Source organism: Nyctereutes procyonoides, unplaced genomic scaffold (assembly GCF_905146905.1).
Source record: "Nyctereutes procyonoides isolate TBG_1078 unplaced genomic scaffold, NYPRO_anot_genome, whole genome shotgun sequence".
Lineage (NCBI taxonomy): Eukaryota > Metazoa > Chordata > Mammalia > Carnivora > Canidae > Nyctereutes > Nyctereutes procyonoides.
The window spans coordinates 32,740,967-32,764,126 of NW_026575125.1; the positions used below are offsets into that span (position 1 = coordinate 32,740,967).

The 23,160-nt window shown below is 41.5% G+C and overlaps 1 protein-coding gene and 1 pseudogene across 1 annotated transcript; one reads left to right on the plus strand and one right to left on the minus strand.

Annotated features, from left to right (window-relative positions):
* Window positions 1–8,598: 8,598 nt before the first annotated feature.
* LOC129517879 (60S ribosomal protein L27a-like) lies at window positions 8,599–9,097 on the plus strand (annotated as a pseudogene).
* A 5,103-nt stretch (window positions 9,098–14,200) lies between these two features.
* On the minus strand, window positions 14,201–21,652 carry DYNLT3 (dynein light chain Tctex-type 3). Its single transcript, XM_055339179.1, has 5 exons — window positions 21,543–21,652; window positions 19,392–19,433; window positions 16,974–17,097; window positions 16,264–16,341; window positions 14,201–16,002 (listed from the first exon to the last, which is right to left on the minus strand). The coding sequence occupies exons 1-5, from the start codon at window positions 21,570–21,572 to the stop codon at window positions 15,926–15,928; spliced, it is 351 nt and encodes a 116-aa protein (XP_055195154.1). The 5' UTR covers window positions 21,573–21,652; the 3' UTR covers window positions 14,201–15,925.
* Between the last annotated feature and the right edge of the window lie 1,508 nt (window positions 21,653–23,160).

The window sequence follows — 23,160 nt, forward strand, 5'->3', positions numbered from 1 at the left end:
TAATAAGAAAATGAAAAGACAAGTCACAGACTGGAAGAAAATATTTATAATACATATGTCCATAAAGGACTCAGAATCTGAATATATAACGAATTTGTACAGATCTATAACAGAGACAAAAAAAACTAAAAATGGACAAACCACTTGGACAGCCACTTCACAGCAAGACATATCCAAATAACCAATAAACATGAAAAATTCTCAATATCATTAGTCATCAGGAAAATGGAGATTAATATCACAAGCAATACCACCTCCTATCTACCAATATAGCTTCAATCGAAAAGTTTCAGTGTTGGTGAGGATGTGGAGCAATTGGAACCCTCAGATGTTTTCAGATTTTTAGGCGTTACTAAAATTAACCTCCCATAACTCTTTTATGAGAAGTCACTTGATGCAGTATTTTTGAAAAATGAGGAACTAATGTAAAACAAATGAGGAAATAAGACCTAGAGAGAAATGTCTCTAACCCAGGGGGGCAGAGAAAGAATGCCTCAGGATTATGCCTGTGCAGTTTTTCAGGCTGAGCAGCTATTTCAAATAGAAGCAGGAGAAAAGAACACTCCAGGAAATTAAGAAACGTGATGGAATAAACAGAGATAGAGAGAGTTGGCTTCTTGAGCATATAGTAAAAGCATTTGATAGGAGTTTTTAAAAAGGGAATCCATTCAAACCTCAGTCTAGGAATATTCCCCTTTTTGTGGTATAGTCATGAGCTTAGATCCATAGAGAAGGAAAAATAATCCTACCACACAACTCAGCTCGAAGTTAAAAAATCTACATATTGTTGTTATTGTTACATAATATATGTCATAGTGATGTAAATGTCTACTTGTTTTTAAATTTTAGAATTAATTATAGACAAAGCACAGAAGAATTAGCTGTGCTTTAAAAATGGAAAGTAAAATTATCAACCTTGACAATATAAAATTAAAGGTACAACAGAAGGGGTGCAGTATTGGGAACACCTGAGGGAGAAAGGGGATATGCCATCCAGATATGTAGATATGCCATGGGAAATCTAAAATCTCACTTGTCCAGACGTGGGACAGGAAATAGCTGAGAGATACCAGATCTTACGGGAAAAATGGACAGATGATAGGGGGAAATGTCCAAATGCTCCAGCCCTTTGGCTTGTGTAAGGTTCCATAGGTGGCAGTAAAGCCATAACCCTTCAAAGACCGGTTAACCTTACTTCTGTATAAAAAAAGAAATTAAGTTGTGTTAGAGGGAGTCATACATACTTTAAAGTAAAGAGAGTCATACATGGTGTACACTTTGGTTTAGAGTTCAACTTCACAACTACACGAGATGTATACAAGGATATTTACATAGTATTGGAAACATCATAATTGCACATTGTTAATAAATTATAGTGTAGCCACACACTGGAATACATATAATACAGCCATCTAGTTAGATCTATATGTATGATCTCATTAATGTAAAAAAAGAAGCCTCTGTGTGTGTGTGTGTGTGTGTGTGTGTGTGTGTGTGTGTGTGTTTAGGTGCATGGCAAAGGTCTGGAAAGATGTACACCAAAATATTGATAAAATACCCTGGGGAAGTGAGAGGGATTTGGGGTCAGGTGAAAGGGAATTCTTACTTTTACTCTATATTACGTTTTGTTTTATTTTATGTTATTCTGTTATGTTGTGTTAGGTTTTGAGTATTTTAATGTTTTTCACATTTTCAGATTTTTGCATAGTTATTGTTGACAAAACATTGCCTATTCTAAGTTTTGGTGGGGAATGCAATTCTGACCAGCCCATCTTCTATCATCCCTCTTTTAAAAACACTTCAAAGTTTCCCTCCTTCTTCAGGACAGAGTCCCATGGTTTTGTTTTGTTTAAAGATTTTATTTATTTATTTGAGAGAGAGAGAGAGTGAGAGAGAAAGCACAAGTAGGCAGAGGAGCAGAGGGAGAAGGGGAGAAACAGACTGCTGAGCAGGGAGCTCACCTTGGGGGCTCGATCCTAGGACCCCAAGATCATGATCTGAGCTGGAGGCAGATGCTTATCCAATTGAGCCACCCAGGCACCCCTAGAACTCCATGTTTTTAACATGACTTGAAAGGGACTGTGTTTACTTCTGTGCCTTCCCTATACCTAATATTAAGTGTCCTAGAAAGTGCCATCCTGCCGTGTGCTTACAAGTAAGACTGGACATTTTTGGAGAATGGCACTAGTTTATGATCCTTTTTGTATACAAAATACACTCCTTGCTCAAGCTTGACAACCCCGAAGGCCTCCCATCCCATCACAGAATTAAGCTCAAAGCCCAGGAACCATAGTTGAAACTCAGGAGTTACTCTAATTTCTACTTGCAAGCCAGTCAATTCTCAGCTAACGGCCAGCAACACACTACTAGCGTTAAGTTTTCCATCTTTTCCACCAAGACAGGATTCACAGATACATGAAATTCTTTCCAAGTGACTACAGGCAACATTTTTAAAAAGATTTTATTTATTTATCCATGAGAGAAACAGATAGAGAGAGGCAGAGACATAGGCAGAGAGAGAAGCAGGCTCCCTGTGGGGAGCGCGATGTGGGATTCGATCCCAGAATCCCAGGGTCTTGCCCCCAACCGAAGGTAGATGCTCAACCACTGAGCCACCCAGGCATCCTTACAGGCAACATTTTTTTTAAATTTTTTTTAAATTTATTTATGATAGTCACAGAGAGAGAGAGAGAGAGAGAGAGAGAGAGAGAGAGAGAGAGAGAGGCAGAGACACAGGCAGAGGGAGAAGCAGGCTCCATGCACCGGGAGCCCGATGTGGGATTCGATCCCGGGTCTCCAGGATCGCGCCCTGGGCCAAAGGCAGGCGCCAAACCGCTGCCAGGCAACATTTTTAACCAATGTTTTTCCTCTGCATAACAGAGATCTTCACGTTTTCAATCTTTGATACCTGTTTCTTTGCCACCCACCAACAGATCACTACGTGAAAGTCACTAATTTTAGGTTTTGTTACAGGATGCCCTACTTCCAATCTCAATTTCTATGTCAGTCAGTCAGGACTAGGTTATGCTGCGGTAACAAACAACTCCCAATCTCAATGTCTTAAAGCGATAAAAGTTTACTTCTTGCTATACTACATGACCATTGCATATTGGTTGGGTATAAGAAGAGGCTCTGTTCAACATTTTCCTTTTTTACAGACCCAGGCTGGGGCAGGCTCCATCTCCCTGCTTCTACTATATGCAGAAGGCTTTATATGCTTCATCTCATTTAATCCTCATAGTTATTATTCCTGCTTTTCAGAGGAGGAAATTGAGGCACAGAGGTAATAAGCAATGTTCCCAGTGTTACATCTAGGAGATGAAGGAGTGAGGATTTGAATTTGGCTGGTGTGTTGCCCACAAAACTTGAGTACTACCCTATATCTTCATAGAACAATGATGATCAAGGTAAATGAACTGAGGTACTGCAATTCACTCCAGGGTAGGAGTTGACCTCAAAAGATGATCTTGCAAGAGAATTCTACTTTCAAACTTAGAATTTTAATTAGTGACAGTATATAAAGGCAAAATTAGGTTATGCCATTAAATAAACTGTTAACAATTGAGAATAATGTACAACCATTTTAGTAAGTCCATTTATTTCAACAAACTGTTTAAAGCATGATCATTAAATAAAGCGCAGCACAGTTTCCAGATCCGGGGCCACTGTGAGCTCTGGAGTGCTTGAGATTATCTAAGAAGACTGGACGTGGGGGGGGGGTAATGGCCATAGAGGGGGAGCTGAGATAGATGGTGAGTGTGAAGCAGCATTCTAGGTGGGAAAGAACCACTCTGAATGGGGAAAGCTGGATTCTTCTTATTAGACTTGCTCTGGGAGCTGAACAGGGTGTGCCAGGTGGAGCCTTTTGGATGTAGCCTTTCATGGGGTGTCCCTTTGTCTCCCAATGCAAGATGAGAGTTCTGTTGTCTTGTCTCTAGCGGAGCTCCAAGAGACTAGGAACTGAGAACGAACATAGAGGACCATGACATTTTGAGGTCAAGTATGAGAATTGTCTCCAACTCTCAGCAAGGGAGGATTGTCTTCCAACCCAGCAGGCATTGAAGGTGGCAGAAACATCCACCGATGTCAGTGAGACTGTGTCAGGCAGCAACTGTAGCCACAGCTGCAGAAGAGATGCCACCCCCTCCCCATTAGTGTGTGAGAAAGTTGTTCACACTTTCTTTCTTACAAAAATTTCTGTCCTTGACTTTTCAGGAGCCCTCACTCTTGTAGTGCTTTTCTTACTTCAGTGCCTAGCGGGTAGTCTTTCCCACCACAGTAAGTGGATGACTCCTTCTGCTTTGGCCAAAACCATAACCTAGCCCGAGTCCTCTTTCTTCAAAAAGCCACAGGCAATTTATTATCAAATGCCGTCAACTCTACCTTCACAATGTTTCCAGCATCTGACCTTCTCCTCCACTCTTCCGCTGCTACCATCTTAGTCTGAGCCACTATCTGTCACCGGACCTACAGCAAGGGCCTCCTCACTGGGCTCTTTGCTTCTGTCTTTGGCCACTTCTGGTCTACTCTCAACACCGCAGCCACAGTGACCACATCACATCAGGGCTATCTCCTCTCAGGCAGAAATGGGCCTATGTGATCAAGTCCTGTATTATCTACTTGGTCTTATGTCCCATCACTCTCTCCCTTTCTCACTCAGCTCTGACCATGCTGGCCACCTTGCTGTCCTGAAAACATACTGTGAGTTGTTTCGCCTCAAGATCTTTACACCTGTGCTTCCCTTTGCCTGATATGAATCTCATCTCAGAAATCTGTATGCTTCACCCCCCCTCAGCTCCAGATCTCCTCAAGTATTCCCTTCAGTGGGGAGGTCCGCTCTGACCATCCCGTCGAAAATGGCAGCCCTGCCACTGGGCCCTCCTTGAATCTCTCCCTCTCCCTTTCCCCTGTGCCACAGCACTCCAACCGGTACGCTTACGTCCTCCTTGCCTGAGAACTAACCTACTTCCCTTGAGATCCTGCTGACCACTGGCCTCGAGGAACAAAGGACCAGGCTTACGGGAAGAGAAGGCCTGACTGCGCTCAGAAACAGCCCTCGCTGACCATGGTATCCTCCATGAGAGACACCTGGGAGCCTTGATTATGGGCAGATTGGTAGAATCAGGACAAATGACTAACTGCTGAGCACCAGCTTCCCCTGCATGTAGCCTGGTCACTGTTTCCCGAGCCTTCCCCTTTAAAAACCTCCTGCTATTCCGGGATGGGCTCCTTGGGACATTAGGCGCCATCTTTCTAGGCTGCCCCCTCCCGGAGTAAAGCAACCTTTCCTCCCTCTTCTCTCAAGTATTGACTTCCGGGTGGTGAGCAGCAGAACCTGAGTTTGGATCCAGCCCTCCGTCTGGCAACACCCGCGTTCCTTCTTATTTGTTATTACTTCTGTAGAGCATTTACCACCGTCTGAACACATTTGCTTACTGTTTGCCTCTCCACTGGAATGTAAGTTCCATGAGGCAAGGGCTTGTTGGTCCGTTTCCCCAGCGCCTGGAACAGTGTCTGGCACAGAGTGAACGCCAAGTAAGCACTTACTGCAGGATTTACTGACCTCACCCCGTGTTGCCTGTGGGAAGAGACCAGGGGAGGAAAATAGGCATTGGGAGGCTGGCCGGAGGAGGCCTGGAAGGGGCACTGAGGAATACACAGCAGACCTCGAAGGGAACAGCAGGATTTGGAATTCCAGTGATTTCTCTGAGGAAGGGTTGCCATAAATTGGACTGCCACTATTTCTTCTTGCTTAGGTACTCGGAAGCCTGGAAAATCTGGGTTCCAGTGTGACAGGCTTAAAGCTTGACAGATTGTAATCATTTTAACAAATGGATACATTTTCTAGGCAAAGCAGGAGATCTATGGCTAGACATCCTGGGTGACAGATCAAAGCTAGCAGAGCCATCTTTGAATCTCAGGGAGAGACAAACTTTCGAGTTTCTCATCAGCACATAATCAATGGCGTCCGTCTGTCCCCTGGTGGCAGCACAGCTAAACTGCACAGGGAGCTAAATTCCTTGAAGAAGAGAAGGCAAAACAAGAATTTCAATATTATACCTTCAGGATAAAGACTTTTAAACACTGAGCATGTTTTTCTTCCGTTAAATCCAACCATGCTTCCCTACTGGTGTGACTTCAGATCAAAGGGGACCAGTTTAATGGAAGACATTACCCTGCCTGGTAATGGATTTGGATGTAGAGCAGGACGCCTAATCCAGGCCCTACACAACCACCCACATAAACCATCTGTCAAATGTGTTTGTAGAAAGGGTTTCTGTTATGGCCAGGATGTTAGCATAGGCAACCTCAAAGTCCCCTCCAATTCTAGGGTTCTACAACTTTATGATGAGCCCTTCTCCATTCCCTTCTAGTCTATGAGTCTGGGCATTCCTAACTTTTCCATTTCCAGCTTCCACTTGCTGGAGCCATCTGCATCCCCTTGGAGTCTTCACCATGTGCTCCTTCCTTCTGCTTAATAACACTTTTTTTTTTTTGCTCCTGAGTATTGTTTGTTTTAAGGGCTGGCACAGGATCTCTTTAGCCATATATGTGTGCATTGTATGTACATCCATGGGAGGGAAAGTTCCCTCCCATGTGCAAATATATTTGCTTGCTATTTTCAAGAGTCTGAATTTTTTTCTGTCTTCTTAAGACAAATGATTATTTTTAAATTACAGAAGAAATGAAATATATTCATATTTAAAAGGTGCACATCTTAAAACCCAATAACTCTACTTCTAAAATATTTTTGGACAGACATTTGCAAACACAAGGCAGTTTGTGCAAAGATATTCATGTCAGTATTGTTTGTAAGAGCAGAATGTTGGAAATTACCCAGTTGCCCGTGAGGACAGAAAGGAATAAACTATGGCCCACCCATACCGTATGATGCAATATAGCAGCTAAACTTAGCAGTGTGGCCCTATATATGTTAACATGAAAAAAATCCCCAGGGTATATACTGTTGCCTAAAAGGAACAGTCTGCAGAATCATATCTATTATATACAATTTTCCAGTGGCACATGCATATATGTATATAAATATAGGGAAAATCCTGGAATTGTATACATCAAAGTGCCAGCAGTTATTACCTCTTATTATCCTTGGGAGTGGATGACAAGGTGGGAAACCAAAAGGAGACAAGATGGAGGGCAAGGGCCTTGTTAAGCTTTGGTTACATGGAAGGGCTTCAAATAAAAATGCACTCGTGTGTAATTTAATTTTTTAAAATTACTATATAATTAATTGTTTAATGGTTTCTAACCTATAATCCATGAAGTCCAATGTCATACCTTCTCTTTTCTTCTCCATGATTCATTTATTTCTTGTCCTAGTGGTGGACATTGTAGTTTCCTTTTTGTAAATTTGCTTTTATGAACAATATGGCAAAGAAAATTCTTGTTTTTTTTCTTCATCCATGAATGTTATTATTTCTGTTGTATAGATTCTAGGAGCTGTGGTTATGGGCTGTAACACTTAAACATTGGATAGATGCTGCCAAATTGCCCTCCAAAGACAATATACTAACGATTCATAGAACAGTAGTTCTCTGATGAGAACATACCAAGGTTGTACTAATAGCAGCTGCTCCCAGACATACTGCCTTGGCCTTAAGTCCGGACAGCGGCTGACTTAATTTTCTTCCCTTGCTTATTATTGACCACTGTGGGACTATTGCAGTGTCTGGCCATCAGCCAAAAAGTGGAAGAGACTGGGACAAGGTGGGAGGGGAGGCCACAAGGTGGCCTAGGAGACCATGAAACAGAGACAAACTAATGACCCAAGGACCATATTGACCCACAGACATGCTTTCTTTGGCCTGGACAATGTTAGGCTACAAAGTGTTTAAAAACCATAAAATCAGGGCACCTGGGCAGTGCAGTTGGTTGAGCGTCCAATTCTTGGTTTCTGCTCAGGTCGTGATCTCAGGATCATGAGATCGAGTCCTGAGTTGGGCTCTGTGCTGAGTGTGGAACCTGCTTGAGATTCTCTCTGTCTCTGTCTCTCCCTCCCTCTGCCCCTCCTCCCTCTCTAAAATAAATAAATGAATCTTTAAAATCTTCAGAATCAGTGACAAGTGTTAAGGGAGCGGTGCTAAAATTCCACTCATGATGTTTCCTTTCATATGGTTCCCCATGTGGGCCATCACCAATTCATGTAACGTTATTGATCTTTCTTTGCTCCCTCACTCATTCCTGCCCTGGGAGGTGGAATGGCTGCTTCTTATCTTCCTCTTTCTAGCTGATTCACCAGAGAGACTATGTTTCTGCTTGGGACTCAGCGGTGATTCAAATCCTGAGGTTCAATATTAAAAAGATCAGTCATTCAGGTAAGTTCTATTCTCCAACAGAAAGGTGATGTTTTGACTGTATCCTTTTTTCTTGTCTCTTAATTTGTTCAGAACTCAAGTAGGAAAAACCTGAACAATTTATTGGGCCCCCAAGTCCAAAATCCAATGTTGAAAAATATCAAGATCTTGAAGTTGACAGATTTCACAGTATAATGGATATTTCTGAATTTTTTTATGAAACTGAATTTCTTACAAAACTGAGGAACCTTGAGACCTTGTTTCTAAATGTTGATGATGGCCTTTTTCCTCTGGGCCGCCATCATGCCATCCAGACTGAGGAAGACCCGGAAACTTCGGGGTCACGTGAGCCATGGCCACGGCCGCATCGGCAAACACCGGAAGCACCCAGGAGGCCGGGGTAATGCTGGTGGCATGCATCATCACAGGATCAACTTCGACAAATATCACCCAGGTTACTTTGGAAAAGTCGGTATGAGACATTACCACTTAAAGAGGAACCAGAGCTTCTGCCCAACTGTCAACCTTGATAAACTGTGGACCTTAGTCAGTGAGCAGACACGGGTAAATGCTGCCAAAAACAAGACTGGAGCTGCTCCTATTATCGATGTGGGCGATCGGGCTACTACAAAGTTTTGGGAAAGGGAAAGCTCCCAAAACAGCCTGTCATCGTGAAGGCCAAATTCTTCAGTAGAAGAGCTGAGGAGAAGATAAAGGCTGTGGGGGGGGGGCACCTGCGTTCTAGTAGCTTGAAGCCACATAGGGGGAGGTTCATTAAATGCTAACAAGTGCTTTTCAAAAAAAAAATGTTGATGATGGCTGAAGCTGATATGTAGCTTCCATCTTTGAAGGGGCATGTGCTATTCAATTCATTATGGTCCCCAATGCTTTTCTGATATTTAGACCGAATCCACTGGCATTCAGTACAGTACATTCAGTACAATTAGTACAGTAATTGAGTTGTACTAGACAAAATAATGACTGCCCCAACATATCCACATGCTAATCTCTAGAACCTGTAAAAATGTTACATGGTAAAAGGAATTTTGCAGGTGTGATTAAGTTAAAGAACTTAGGGTGATGACATTATCCTGGATGGGCCCAATGTAATCACAAGGGTCCTAGGAAAGCAAAGATGGAGGCTGGAGGCTCAGTCAGAGAAGGAGATGACAGAAGCAGGGGTCAGAAAGGAGAGAAAGTTGAAAATGCTACACTTCTGGCTTTGGCAATGGAACCACTAACCAAGAAATGTATGTAGGCTCTAGAAGCTAGAAAAGGCAAGGAAACAGATGCTTTCCTAGAACCTCTAGAAGGAATGCAGCCCTACTGGGGCACCTGGGTGGCCCAGTGGTTGAGCATGTGCCTTCGGCTCAGGTCATGATCCTGGGGTCCTGGGATCAAGTCCCATGTCGGGCTCCTGCAGGGGGCCTGTTTCTTCTCTCTCTGCCTGTGTCTCTGCCTCTCTCTCTCTGTGTCTCTCATGAATAAATAAAATCTTTTTTTTTAAAGGAATGCAGCTCTGCTTAAACCTTGATTTTATCCCAGTAAGACCATTTTGGACTTATGACCTCCAGAACTGTAAGAAACTTAATTTGTTTAGTTTGGGGCCATCAAATGTAAGCAGCAATAGGAAACTAATACAAAAGGTAAGGAGAAAGTGAAACATTTCTTATATGCATATCTATTCCTAGAGGGAAAGCAGAAACTACATCAAGATGGCTATATATTTCAAAATAATGTGAGAAAACATTTCATTGTGGAAGGGTAGTGGGCATTGCCGATTTCTTACCAGGCATCCCGTCCAATACTCACTACACCTTTCACACCATGTGACCCAGCAATTACACTCTTAAGCATGTGCCTGAGAGAAATGAAAATGTATGTCCACATAGAAACTTGGTCACAAATGTTCATGACAGCATTTTCATAATATTAAAAACTAAGAATCCAATTTCCATCAACTGATGAATGGATAAATAAAATATAGGATGCAAGAAAAGTACTGATTTTTGGGGAAATGTTCAGCCCTCTTCCACATCTGATACACTTTGTGGAAAACTAACACTTATCTGGTCTTAAGTGTAATTGAATCCTTGCTACTACAAATCATTCATGAGCCCAAATTTAGCAGAGTCAATACAGAATTTTCCAGATTAAGAGACTGGCTTATTACAGAGCAGCTTGGCTATTCTGCCCTCTCACTTTTTCTTTCAGGATGTCTTTATGTAGTGGTGTATCCTGGGGAGTAGTGGGAGTGGTCTTTCCTGGAAGCAAACAATAAGGGGGCACATTTTGGAAGAGAATTCAGAGTCAAGAAAACAACCAAAAGTTGATCTACATTTTTAAATTTTTTTTTGGTATGAAATTGTTTCATCTTCATTTTTAATTAAAATTTTTATTGATGTAATTATAGGTTCATATGTAGTTATAAGAAATAATAGATAGGTTCCCTGTGTCCTTTTCCCAGTTTCCTCCGATGGTAACATTTTGCAAAACTATACTACAATATCACAACTAGGATATTGTCATTGATCAATCCACCAACCTTATTCAGATTTCCCCAATTTTACTTGCACTTATTTGTATGTATTCAGTTCGACACAATTTTATGACACGTAGAGTTGTGTGTCCACTACCACAGCCAAGATACCAAATGGTTCCAACCCCACAAGGATTTCTCATGCTGGACTTTTATAACCATCCCCACTCCCCTCCTGCTTATTATCTCTACACTCTGGAACCCACTAATCTGTTCTCCAATTTTTAAAGTGTCATTCCAAGGGTGCCTGGATGGCTCAGTTGCTTAAGCATCCGACTCTTGGTTTCAGCTCAGGTTTATGATTTCAGGGTGGAGAGACTGAGCCCCAAGTCATGTTCTGCACTAAGTGGGGAGTCTGCTTGAGGATTCTCTCTCCCTCCCTCCCTCCCTCTGCATGTGTTCTCTCTCTCTCTAAAATAAATAATCTTCAAAATAAAAGTGTTTCAAAAATGTTATATAGATGGAATCATATACTATGTATTCTTTTAGGATTGGCTTTTTTACTAGGCCCAGTTCTCTTGAGATTCATGCAAATTCTTGTATCAATAATATATTCCTTTTTTTCTGAGAAATACTCCATGTACATACCAGAGTTGGTTAAACTATTCACTCACCGAAGGACATCTAAGTGGTTTCTAGGGTTTTTTTTTTTTGTTATTACTATTAAAACTGTTACGAACATTTGTGTATAGGTTTTTTTCTTTTTAGCACCCTATGCTAGTGATTCTAAAAGCCACACCATTCCCATTGACTTGCTCCCTGCCGAATACACCACTCTGCCTGCCACAACTGCTGCTGGTACTGGAATTTGGTCTGTCTTCTCTGGATTGAAGGATGGTAGACAGAGGAGAGGGCAAGGTATGGTGACTCTTCTTCCATTCAGAAAACTTGCACCAATCTTTGACAAGACTTTTGCTTCTCTCTTTGCTCCCCTCTCCTGTTGACTAATGCTCCTTATTTTCGATCCACAATTCGGAGGAACTATTTTGCTTGACTTAATGTACCCAGCCATTCCTGGGTAAAGAACATCTACTTTCCCAAATTATGAGGCAGGGTTATTTGATCTGTAGGCTATGCACTTTCTTGTATGTGATTTCTGCTAATAAGAGGCATTGAATGGGCCATGACTGCCACGTCTGGTATGTGTGAATGATTCTCTAGGTACATACCCATCTTCACCACAAAAAAAAAGGCGCAAAAATCTATAAAACACACAATGTTGACTTTTTATAATAATAGTCTTTAAAATAGGTGGTAAAATGAACTCTAATAAGATATAAAATGATCTGTCAACTAGTGAAAAGTGAGGTGATATAGATCCAAAAAGGAATTACTTTAGTTTTGGAAAAGTTGATTTGTAGCCCTTCTTTCTTTTCATAGAGTACAGGTTTGGCTCACTGATAAGGTCCCTCTGAGTCCAAGATAATAAAAACATAAAAATGCTTTGTGTCCCTTTGTAACTGAGAACAATAAAAGGGAAAAAAAGTTCTCAGATCCGTTAATATCTAATTTTTTAAGTGGCTAGGAAACACTTCTTTAATGCAGGGGTTGGTAAACTTCACCAGCTTGCCACCTGTTTTTGTAAATAGTTTCCTTGGAACACGGTCACACCCATTCACTCATGGTCTGTGGCTGATTTCATACTATGATGGCATACTTGAATAGTTGCAAAGGCCTGCAAGGTCTCAAATATTTACTATATGACCCTTTACAGAAAAAATTTGCTTTAATTTGATTATTAAGAAACCATTGTTCTAACCCTGACCATTTTGGGTGGTGTTTTGTATGAGCATTAACTATGAAAGCCCACGTTCGCTCATGCAGCTTAACCCAAATTCCTGGCCTACAAAATTAAAGGTCAGAACATGCCAAAATCTAATAATTTTCATGCAGATTTTCTCCGTAAGGTATTATAGGGGATGAAAATGAGTTGACAAAGCTTTCATTACTGGCTCATGTAAAACTCTGCCCTGAGAAACCCAGACTGAAATACCTCGTTCAAAGCTGATGTTCTTAAAAATATCTAAAAAGATGAAGCATTCAGTAAAATAAAAAGTCATGTATTTTGGCATGAAGAAAGCCGAATATACATTACTGGATAAACCCAGGCATCAAATTCCCTGACACAGTAAGGCAGAGCTGCAAAGAAACTTCCCATATAGTCTATACCTTTAAAGCATCCCAGAGTGGGGGAGTTGCCCATGTTTTGCATTCTCTGTAGGGAAGTGACCACTATTCGGGTGGTGCCACCACCAGTGTCTTCAAAGTCCCAGCTTCATCCCTGACATCCTTAGAAGCCATTTTGGAACGAAACATTCTTCATGAAGGAGTCAGTTCTAAGTAGTCCTGGATTGTCAATATATCCTACGTATCCAAGGATGACACACCCAAGCGAGAATTACAGGGTTTGCAACTAGACATTGTGGACTAGAATCTCCTGGACCACTTAATGTATATTGATGATGGCCATCTAAATCTTGAAAGGGCTGCGTGGTTAAGAGCCTTTTATAAGGCATTTCACAAATATACAAAGGTTTTACTGAATCTTTCTAGTCACAAAATATAGCTCCACCTTCTGTATTTTAAAACAAATTACCCTCAGGTAGGTCCTAACACATGGGGTGAAATTTTCATCTCTCAACCTTTGCCTTAGTGTCTGCTATATAAAAGAACTACATCCTTTGTCATAAAGAGTCAGCATTTTCTCTTTTAAAGAACTTATCAGTTTGTTGGGTTTTTTACTTCAAACTTTGAAAATCTGCAGTATTGTAAGATTACTTTAAAAATGTGATGACTTTAGGTGGTGAAATGCTTTCAGTGACTCATAATTAGATAACATCCAGCTTGGGAAGAAGAGTAAAAAAGTACTTTTTACTAAAGAAAATGTAATGAGATGTTGCCATCAACTTAGGGCAGCATACTAGCACTTTACAAACATAAAATTGCAGCTTTACAAAAATCCGAGTTAGTACTTACATTTGAATACCCTAATTTTACATACTTAAAGTCTTTAATTAAAAAACAAAACCAGCAACAACTCAATTGAAAGTTGACAAACAGGGACAAAATTCCTTCCCAAAAATAGTCATTAAAAGCTAATAGTTACAGAATGTATTTTACATTGACTTCTTTAAAGTGAAATTTTGTGTTAAAATCAGAATAAAAGGCATAAAATAGAAGCTATTATGTTGTAATGTTGAATACTGGGCTTGGGTTGCTATTTTAATGGTATTTATTCTGTACACTGTATCTGTGTGACCTAACATTCCTTTTCCTTATTCCTATTTAGAATTTTTTAGAGTAAGCACAATGCCATTTCTTTATTCAATGATCACACAAGAAGCAAAAGCACAGCACAGGAAGATAATCTTTATTGTATTTTAAATAAAAACAGAGCAGATAGCAAGTTCACGAGGTATATTTGATTATTATTCCTTTAGAATCAGGCTTCAATAATAATAACCAAAAGCAAGCCTTAACCGCACAGATATTTTGGTCACTATTATAATCTTCAAGGGCACAAAAGCTAGCAGCGCAAAGTAAAATAAAGGTAATGGCTGTGAGAATTTTTGACGTGCCAAAAATGTAGATCACTGCATGAAACTCTATCCTCATATTTTAATATTCTTCTTAAACATTAAACAATTACTGTTATTCAGCAACATATCAAACATGCACGTAGTATTCCTACAAGAATACTATCTACTATCTTAATATTGTCAGTACTAATATAAGCCTTTCCCCTCAAAATGCAATGAATCATGATTCCACTCTCTAAACATATTAGTATTAGTAATATGCAAACTTAATTTTATTTTCCAGGTTAAATAAACAGATTGACTTCATATTTGGTGACCAGCTATGTACCCTAATTTTTCATCTTTTATTTTAATAAATTTAACTACATTTCATAAGCCCTGAGATATTCATTAACCTGCTAATGATTGTATACTTTTAATCTATACTTGATTCCACTCAATTTGAACCCCATGTAGTATTTAAATTATTTACAGATGGTTGTAACTAAAGCAATGATAAAATTGACGATCTGTGTAGTTATACTGCTAGTAAGGCCTTTAAGAGTTGCATATTTTATGCATTTTTTTTTTTTACTTGCTAGGAGCAATGCTTAAAATGACATCTATAATTCTCTGTCAGCAATAAGTGCTATTCATTTTGCTTACTTCTACATGGATAACCAGATTTGTTTTCTTCTTGTAAAACAATTCCTTATTTCTTCCCCCAACATGTTAGCTGTCCAACTGAACAGGTGCCAGAATTTGCACAGTACATTGATAACTATAATGCTAAGAGAAAAATATGCATATAATAGGAATTCCATAAATGTTAGATCTACATGAAATGAGTCAGTTGTAAGGCAGCTGTCAGTATTGTGTACTTTTCATCACACAGTCATGAATTATGTTTAACTAGGGAATTCAGGTTACCAGATTTATTTGGCCCTCAAATGTAAATCCAAGAATCTGGAATTTTAAAAACTGTCTTGACAATTCTCAGAAAAGTAACAAGTCAGTGATGGTTGCTACTGCAATAATAGTTGGTAGGGAAAAAAATGAACAGAACTATTTTCCACTAAATGATGTTTACAACTGAGTGAGGAGAAGAAATGAAAAACTAAGAAGTGTTAGCTAGTTATTATTTTCTCTACATTTATCTCTGCAGCTTTTTTTTTGGGGGGGGGGTCATACATTTATTCCTGTTAACTTCCCTAGATGAAATAGAATTTCATTATCTGAATGGATTTCTCCATCTTCTTAGGTACATGTTAGTGAAAAGCCGGTGTAAACATAAGATTGTATTTTCATGTCATGCCGTATTTGTTTTTGTGTTTTGCCAACATTAAATTTTTCCTATTTAAATGATGCCGGATAGAATGAGATAATCTGCCAACTTACTATGAGATTGCTTGCTTATAATATTCAGTTTTTGTTGCTAGCTTTTGAAGCATATTGCACACTTGTCATCTAACACATTAATAAGTAACTACTCTTTTTAGAAAGGATACACTGACAAATTCTTAAGTTAATGGCTTTGACCGAACATTTTTAGTCTGTCACAGAACAATAGCAATGGCAAAAACATTGACAATACAGTTCATGGTTCGGTTCTCCCATCTTACGGTACAGGTTCCTGAAACACAAAAAAAAAGGACTTTGAAATATCAGCAAAATATCGAAATCACACATTTTAATTGGTTTTAATATCATATTTTCTGCAATCTGTTACATCTTCACATTTCATATTTGAAGGTATATTTGTTGCTAGGTACAAAGCAATCCTGTTGATGCTTTTTCAGAATTTAATTAGAGGTAAGTAAGCATCTGATAATAAGTGCACTATTTGACTCTGCCAGAAGTTGGATTTTGTATGAATCAGCTTAAGGTCTCTTACCATCAGATGTGGTGTCCCAAAAACATGAGCTGGCTGTGTGAAAGCCATAGGCACTCCTCTGGACCACTGCACAGGTCACTAAAAATAAAGTTGCAGAATGAGAGCACTGGCAAAGGAGAAGATATCAAAGTGTTTGAGTTCAGAGCTCTAAAAGCTGTAAAAACCAACAGAAAACAAAGCATTCGGCAAATAGATTAGAAAAAAATAAGTCCTCTTGATTATCTACCACCACGATTTTGACCCCACTGGATCCAGTCTGTTGCCCGCGGCCATAACCACTGATGATTGTGCTGCAGGAAAAAAATGTGGGCCAAATCACGTGCCTCATTCCATGGGCATAATCCAGACACAAAAATGAAGAAAAGATTACACTTTCCCAACAATTACCGTGTGGCGCTTTGCCATCCTACGGCCATGTAAGGAGGCCTGGAGCTCCTGACAGGGAGACAGTAGGGCTGAGTGGGTTTTGGTGGAAGGGGGGGCAGCTGATACAAATGTAAAAGGTACAGCTACTAAGGACAGGTGGGTGGCTGGCAGGAGCTCCATCTTTTAGGTAATACCATATATTGTCTTTGTCTGAATAAGGTAGAAGTCCTTCATGTCCTATTAGAATCCAACTTGTGTATCACACTCATTTATATTCTCTAAATTCAGAGAAGACCGTGAGGACAAAGGGGAATAAACTAGTGAGGAAGGACACTGATACTCACCAATATATTTATAAGCTTTTCCCAACTTAACCAAATGTGTTAAGGATTGTTCCACTATGCTTGCAGTCCATTGGTTGATGTTGTTCTGGTTATAATCTTCACCACCCAAGACCCCATCTATACACTAAAAGGGCAGAAGACAGTTAAAGACATATACAAATCACAGCATATACAAATCACATAAACAAATATGTTTATTCAAAACATAAAAATATTTATAATCCCAAAAAGCATCTTAGAAAATATGCATCTGGTAAATATTTATTATGCCCTGTCTCTGTGTTAGGATTTTCAGAGTGTTCACCTTCTCTGCGTTAGGATTTTCAAAGTGTTCACCTGCACGTATTATCTCAGTCTATGAGATAACTAGAGGCCATATAAAGATAAAAATGACATGGCCTCTGTTGGAAAGAACTAGCAGAGCAGCTAATAAAAGAAATCTGTAACACAAGAAAGACTAATCAAGGATGATAAGCTATGTCATAAAAGGATTATGGAGGCAAGTGGAGATTAAAGGAAGGGTGAAATTAATTGGTTAAAGGTTGGCTTTGAAACAGCTGGGATTTGAACTAGGTTTCAGATGCTAGAAACAAAGCAGGAGTCCAATTTAAAAATAGAATTTTCATGTAAATTTTCATTTACATTTCTGTTTACATTATGTAATTACTTAACTATAAAGCTACCACCTCCTGCCACTAAAAGTAAATCAACAAACATCACTTTTCAGATGCTTTAGCACAAGACAGTTAAATAATTTTCCAGTGCTCATTCACATCCATTTCTGATGCCTGATTGAGTGCTGGTCTAGAACCCCAGTCGTAGGCTGTAAAGTCACTTCTGCCACCTAATCACTGTGACCTTTTGCAAGTGATTTAAACTCTCAGAGCCAGAGCCCCTATTTTCCTAACCCTTAGAACAGCCTCATTGTATCAGGTTGTTGTGAGGATGGAGTGAGATCGTGAACATCAAGTGCTCAAGTATAGTGACTGCGACAGAGGAAGCACATATGCAGTGTTACAGATTATCATCCTCCTTATTGTTGCTGTCATTTTATTTTTCCTGGCTTTATTGAGGTGTAACTGACACAAGACAGTGTGTAAGTTCGAGATGTACAATGTGATTTGATACGACAGATATATTGTAAAATTATCACAATAAGGTTAGTTAACATATCCACCCCTCCATGTAGTTACTACCTTTTGCCTTTGTGGTAGAATCATTCAAGATCTACTCTCAGCAGCTCTCAAGTATACAGTACTGTTAGCTAGACTCATCATGCTGCACTACATATGTCTGAACTATTAAAATACGGCAGCATTTTGAGGTGCCTGTCTAGCTTTCTCAGATCTCGGGTTGATCCTAGCTATACAAGACTAGACCTGGATGAGTTCTGGGTGAGCTTGTGCCCTAGAACATTCAGACAGGCCAGACACTGTCTCAGGATGGGCTGAGAAGGTGCTGAATGCCCAGAGGGCAAGCCAATCCAGCCCAGACTAAAGGCAGGGTAGGGCCTGCTAGGACACAGATCCAGCCACCACACCTACAATACATGGTTGCCTTCTGGGCCAGCTCATTGTTTTCCTAGGATTTGGCACAGTGAAAATGACTCAGGACTATTAAAAGGGTTCATAAATGCCTTACTCACAGTATAGTCTGTATGTGATACCACTAGAGTAATTCAAGTTCCTGTCAGAATTGGTTCCCAAATAGAACTTCCTGTCTATTTGCCTACTAGGAGGATCAGATTCCATGTTTCAAATAATTTTAAGATTTTGATTTAGCATATCAGTGTCTGTGTTAAGTGATTATTTTTCCAATTAAATTGGGCTAAAACATACTTCTAGGGTCTTTTGACATATTTTACATATAATTTACCTATATAAAAATGTGTGTGTGACAGAGACATACACACACATACTTCTATAGTTTTAATTTTTAAAATAATATTCGCCCTACAGAATAAGGGCTCTTTTTTTTTAAAGACAGAACATCAATTTTAGAAAACAGCAAACCAGTTTTCTAGAATTATGCTCCAATATCACTTTCAGAGTAAGCTCCAGGATACCTGATGGCATACAACAAAACACCTTCCTAAGGCCCATCTCTATAAAGCACCCCTATAAAAAGTGAGTAAATATTAAAAATCTTGCGATGCCTGGGTGGCTCAGTGCTTGAGCGTCTGCCTTCGGCTCAGGTCATGATCCCGGGGTCCTGGGATCGAGTTCCGCATCGGGCTCCCCACAGGGAGCCTGCTTCTCCCTCTGCCTATGTGTCTGCCTCTTTCTCTGTCTCTCATGAATAAATAAAATTTTTAAAAAATATTTAAAATCTTGTTTTAATCGTAAGGTTTCTAAGTTTGTACTGGAAGTCAAAACAGAGCTTTTTAAAGTTTCAAGATGAACAAGATGTGTAACTCACCTCCTTCACAATATTGTGAGCTTCATCAGCATTGAAGCCAACCTAAAGGGGGGGAAAACAAAATACAGCTGCTTTCAACACAGACTTCCTTTTATTTGTAGCTGTGACACACAGAATACCCTAGGCTATCCTGAGCAGGTGTTAGTGACAGCAGACCATAATGATAAGGGGTGTCAGGTGTACCCAGCTGCTAATCCCACCGAGAACACTTCTACAATTGCAGAATGCTTTCCCCACCCACCTCCCTTGAGATTTTGATCCATTAAGTCTGGGGCACAGCCTGGGCAAACACAGTTTTTTAAAGGTGCTTTGCTGGTGATTTTGATGAATGCCCTAGATTGAGAATCTTTGTACTGTAAAGCTCAGGAAATAGCAGGAGGAGGATATAAAGATGTATACACATACATCAGTATATAGGAAAAGGCCACAGAAGAATAAGAATGAAGTGATCTATAAAGAGACTAATTAATAGACTATTTTCAATTTTGTTTTTTAACTTCATGTGGGGCAAAAATGTGGCTTTCCTGAATTAAAGATTATGAAAATGCTTGATCTAAATTAATGTCACCTTAATATTATAATAGGCCGGGTAACTTAATCTTTGTTGTGAAGTGGCTTGATAGACTTCTAAGTTAAAAACAACTATTAATGACATCCAAGTGTCCTAGAGTAGAGAACTAGGCTATGTGATAAGATCGTAATCTAAACCAAAACTCTTCAGGCAATACATGACTTGTTTCCATGGAGACGTTTTAGGTGCTTTATGACCTCACCATTTTTGTAAAATACCACTGTGCAACTTAAAATTAGTTAAAAAAAAAAACAATTCTGGAGCTAAGTATCATCCTGAGTATAAATTTAAAATATTTTCAACTCATTTCATTACACTACAGAATTCCCCAACAAAGGAAAAAAAAATCCTAAACAACTAGGATTGTGAAAACAACTCTCACATTCTGACCCTCTCAAAATTATCATTTCACCTTAAAATAAGGTCATTTTCAAGTGACCTACAAATTAAATGATGTCCGTTTCACTGCGATTTGGAAGGTCACCCAATAATCAGGTAGTAGTGGGTAGCAATGGTAACACATGTAATTTCATTTCTTTTCAAATATATTTAGGAGGTACTGTAGTACAGAACCCCCTTGGGAGTCAGTAGACCAGCGTTTGGTGGGAGGGATAGGTCTGAGAAACTGCTTGTGCCTTAATTTCTAAAATGAGAATACTTTCCCACTAACCTACAAGCGTTGTGTGCTACCTGCATCACAAAACTAAATGGGTTTCAGTGTGGCTTCCGCAGAAGCCTACATCCGAAAGACGGAGGGACCAGAAGCCCTCTCCAGGGGTCGAACAGCACACCACTTGCGGTGGCCCCTGCGCCAGGTGCCTACTTTATTTCCTTCACTGCATCGTTCACCTGTGGCTACCACTGGACGGAGAAGGCCTTGCTCTCTTCTGCCCTTCAGGCCGGTCCCTATGCTGGGATCCCTAAGGCCTCACCCTCCTAATGGCTAAGGGGAGCCAGGCTTGCAGGCGTGTAGTCAAGAGGCCTGGGTTCGAATGGGGCATCTGTGGCTCCTGGCGGTTTTAACTTCGGGCAAATCGCTTAGTCGCCATGAAAGTCAGAGTCCCCATCAGTAACACGAAGAGAACACCTAACATCGTGGGGTTCCGGTGAGGCGCCGGGAGGCCTGAGGCAGTCAGTAGGCGGGGGCTCGTGATCCGCGGGGCACCTCCTTCCAGCCCACCCCCGCCGCGGTGCCGGGGCGCGGCTCCGCCATCAGGGCCCGGCTCGCGAGGCTGCGGCACCTGCCTCCGGGACGCCGAGGGGCGGAGGGAGCCGCCGGGCAGACCGGCCTCTAAGGCCCGTCTCGGAGACGGGCGGCGCCGACACCTCATCCCCACCCCACGCACCCCGAGCCCGCCTTCCGGCCCTCCACCTCGATCCCCCGCCCTCCCCTGCCACCCCGACTCGCAGCCCCCCACTCAGGCCTCGGGGCCGGGCGGGGCGGGGCCCGGAGGGCAGGGGAGGGGGGGCCCGGGCTCGGAGAGCGCCGGGCCCCGACTGTCGGGGGCGCCCTCGGGGCCGAGCCTGGAGCCGAGGCGGGCAGGGGCGGGGGTCGCTCGCCGGCTGCCGAGGGGCGGTACCTCGTCGCAGTGCCTGTGGTACTCCTCCATGGTGGCGCCGACTCTGCCGAGGGGCGGAGCCACAGCCCGCCGCGCTCCGCGTCCGCGCAGTGCCCTCCGCGGAGGCCCCGCCCCCATCCCTGCAGCGGGGCGGCCCCCCGGAAGGCCCCGCCTTTGTGTCGTCAGGGCGCCGCCTCGTCGGGAGCGGGGGCGGGGCTCTGCGCGCTGGGAGGCGGCCGCCCCTTGCCCCCCGCCTTTCCGGAAACCCGGCTGGGGGGTGAAGAGCTGGGCAGTGTGGCCGGATGGGTGACCTAGTGTCAGCCCAGACCCCGCAGCATTGGTTGAGGGCCCACTGCTGTGTTTAGTGCACATACCCTTTCATCACAGTCCCGCCACGAAGTGCAGTCGGTGTAATAATGAACACTTTGAAGTGCTTTGTCCCCTCACCAGCCCTGTTACTTGGTTACTTAGGTGAATTGACCTCTCACAGCCTCGTGTGAAAACTTCAGATTATACCTACTTCACGGTTGATTGTAAGGATCGAATGAAATGTTACATACATTACTCTTAAAAGTAAATGCCTCTACCCCGGTCCTCCTCAGTGGCGACATAAAAAGAAATATTTGACTTTTAGGATATAAGGTACAAATACCCTAAATTAAATGACAAAAATTGAGCAGAACAAGGATTACATTTATCTAAAAGTTCCTGATGAGCCTAAGGATTTCCTCTAGTAAACTCAAAATAACCCAGCAGGTTTGGTTCTGGTACCAACCCTCCCATTTTTCAAATGAAACTGAGGTACAGGGAGTTTAGGTCATTTGTGGAAGTTCACATATCCAGTAAGAGAAGAAGGATTTAAACTCAAGTAGTCTGATAGTAGCGCCCAAGTTCTTAACCTAAATTAGTTTCCTATTGCTGCAATAACCAATTACCATAAATTTAGTGGCTTGAAGGGGCACAAGCTTATTATTTTACAGTGCTGGAGGTCAGAAGTCTAAAAATGGGTCTGCAAGACTTATGTTTCTTCTGGAGGCTTTAGGGGAGAATCCATTTACTTGCTTTTTTGCAGCTTCTACAAACAGCCTGCATTCCTTCAATCAAGACCCCTTCCTCCATCTTCAAAGCTGGCAATTTAGTATCTTTTCTCCTCTCTGACCTCTACTTCCATCCTCATGTCTTCTCTCTCTCTCAGGGTCCTTAACTTAATCATATCTGTGAAGTGCCTTTTGCTACATGAGGTAAGGTATTCACAGGTTCCAGGGATTCAGGGATTCAGACATGGACATCTTTTGTGGGGCTGAGGTGGGGGTGGCAGGGGTCACATTACTCAGCTTATCGCAACCCTTATTCTATCTTACTCTCCCAAATCAAGGTTGGAAGGTTCATTCGTATTCTAGTCCAACTCTCTTATTTTACAAGTAAAACTGGAGCTCAGAGAGGTGCCATATCTTGGGCAAGGGCACGTAGATGTTAACCAGACCCCAGGGCTTCTTAATCTCAGGCCTCTCCATTCTCAGCTCTCATTTTATGGGCGAGGCTGAACCACACTGGCCTGCTTACTTGATGGTGTGCAGTTTGCTACTGGGCTCTCCTAAATTGTGTGTCACATGCAAGCTACTGCAGAAAAGCTGCATTT